Raw genomic sequence first — 732 nt, 5'->3', positions numbered from 1 at the left:
TGCCCCGCGCCCGCCCCCCCGACACCTACCTGGGGGCAGGAGGGAGGCGGTGGTGATGCCCACGCTGTTGGCAGCACTGACAGAGAAGTTGCTGGCCGCCCTGCCGAGGCGGACGCGGAGCGAGTGGTTGGCCAGCCCGGGGTAGTGCGTGGCACCCAGGAGGAGGAACTCGGAGGCGTTGGCCATCACGTGCCCATCCTGGTCCACCCAGGTGATGCTGGCAGGCGGGTTGGCTTGCACCAGCACAAAGAGCACCAGGAGGAGCCCAGCACCCTCATCCTCCTGGTAGCGAGCATCTGCCCGCAGGATCTCCGGCTTATCTGGGCAGCAAACATAGGCAATGAGACCGGCGGGAGGGAGCGGGGCAGCACAGCCGGGAGCAGGCTTTGTCTCGCCAGGGCAGGAGGACTCGTCAGCCACGTTTGCACGGGACCGATGAGGTGCCGCCCCGCTACGGCTGCGATGGACGCAGGTCACTGTCCTGCTCTGGCCGGGCAGCAGACCCGCGCCCCCTCCCCGCACCTCTGGCCCGAGCAGGGCCGGTGCCGCAGACCTTACACTGCACGTCGAGGAGGACGGAGGCATTGTAGGTCTCGCCAGAGGCCAGGTCTGTCAGGGAGCAGTTGAGCTCGCGGTCGGTGCGCCGGGCGGTGAGGGTGAGGGTGCTGGCAGTGCCCGCAGCCGAGCAGTTTGCCTCCTGCTTCCGGCCGTCCAGGTACCACGCCAGTGCGG

At 68.9% G+C, this 732-nt stretch overlaps 1 protein-coding gene across 1 annotated transcript in view; it reads right to left on the bottom strand.

Annotated features, from left to right (window-relative positions):
• TMEM25 (transmembrane protein 25) overlaps positions 1-730 on the bottom strand; it is a gene marked incomplete at its 5' end in the record, with an annotated part of 1344 nt that extends 614 nt beyond the window's left edge. The window contains 3 exon segments of the mRNA XM_035888732.1: positions 1-27; positions 30-320; positions 559-730. The exon segment at positions 1-27 is cut by the window's left edge and continues 246 nt beyond it. Of these exon segments, the coding sequence (XP_035744625.1) occupies positions 1-27; positions 30-320; positions 559-730 (490 nt within the window).
• Between the last annotated feature and the right edge of the window lie 2 nt (positions 731-732).

Source organism: Egretta garzetta, unplaced genomic scaffold, assembly GCF_000687185.1.
Source record: "Egretta garzetta isolate BGI_Z169 unplaced genomic scaffold, ASM68718v1 scaffold891, whole genome shotgun sequence".
Classification (NCBI taxonomy): Eukaryota; Metazoa; Chordata; class Aves; order Pelecaniformes; family Ardeidae; genus Egretta; species Egretta garzetta.
Note: the sequence above shows the minus strand (reverse complement) of the source record. Positions and strands in the feature narration are given on the sequence as shown.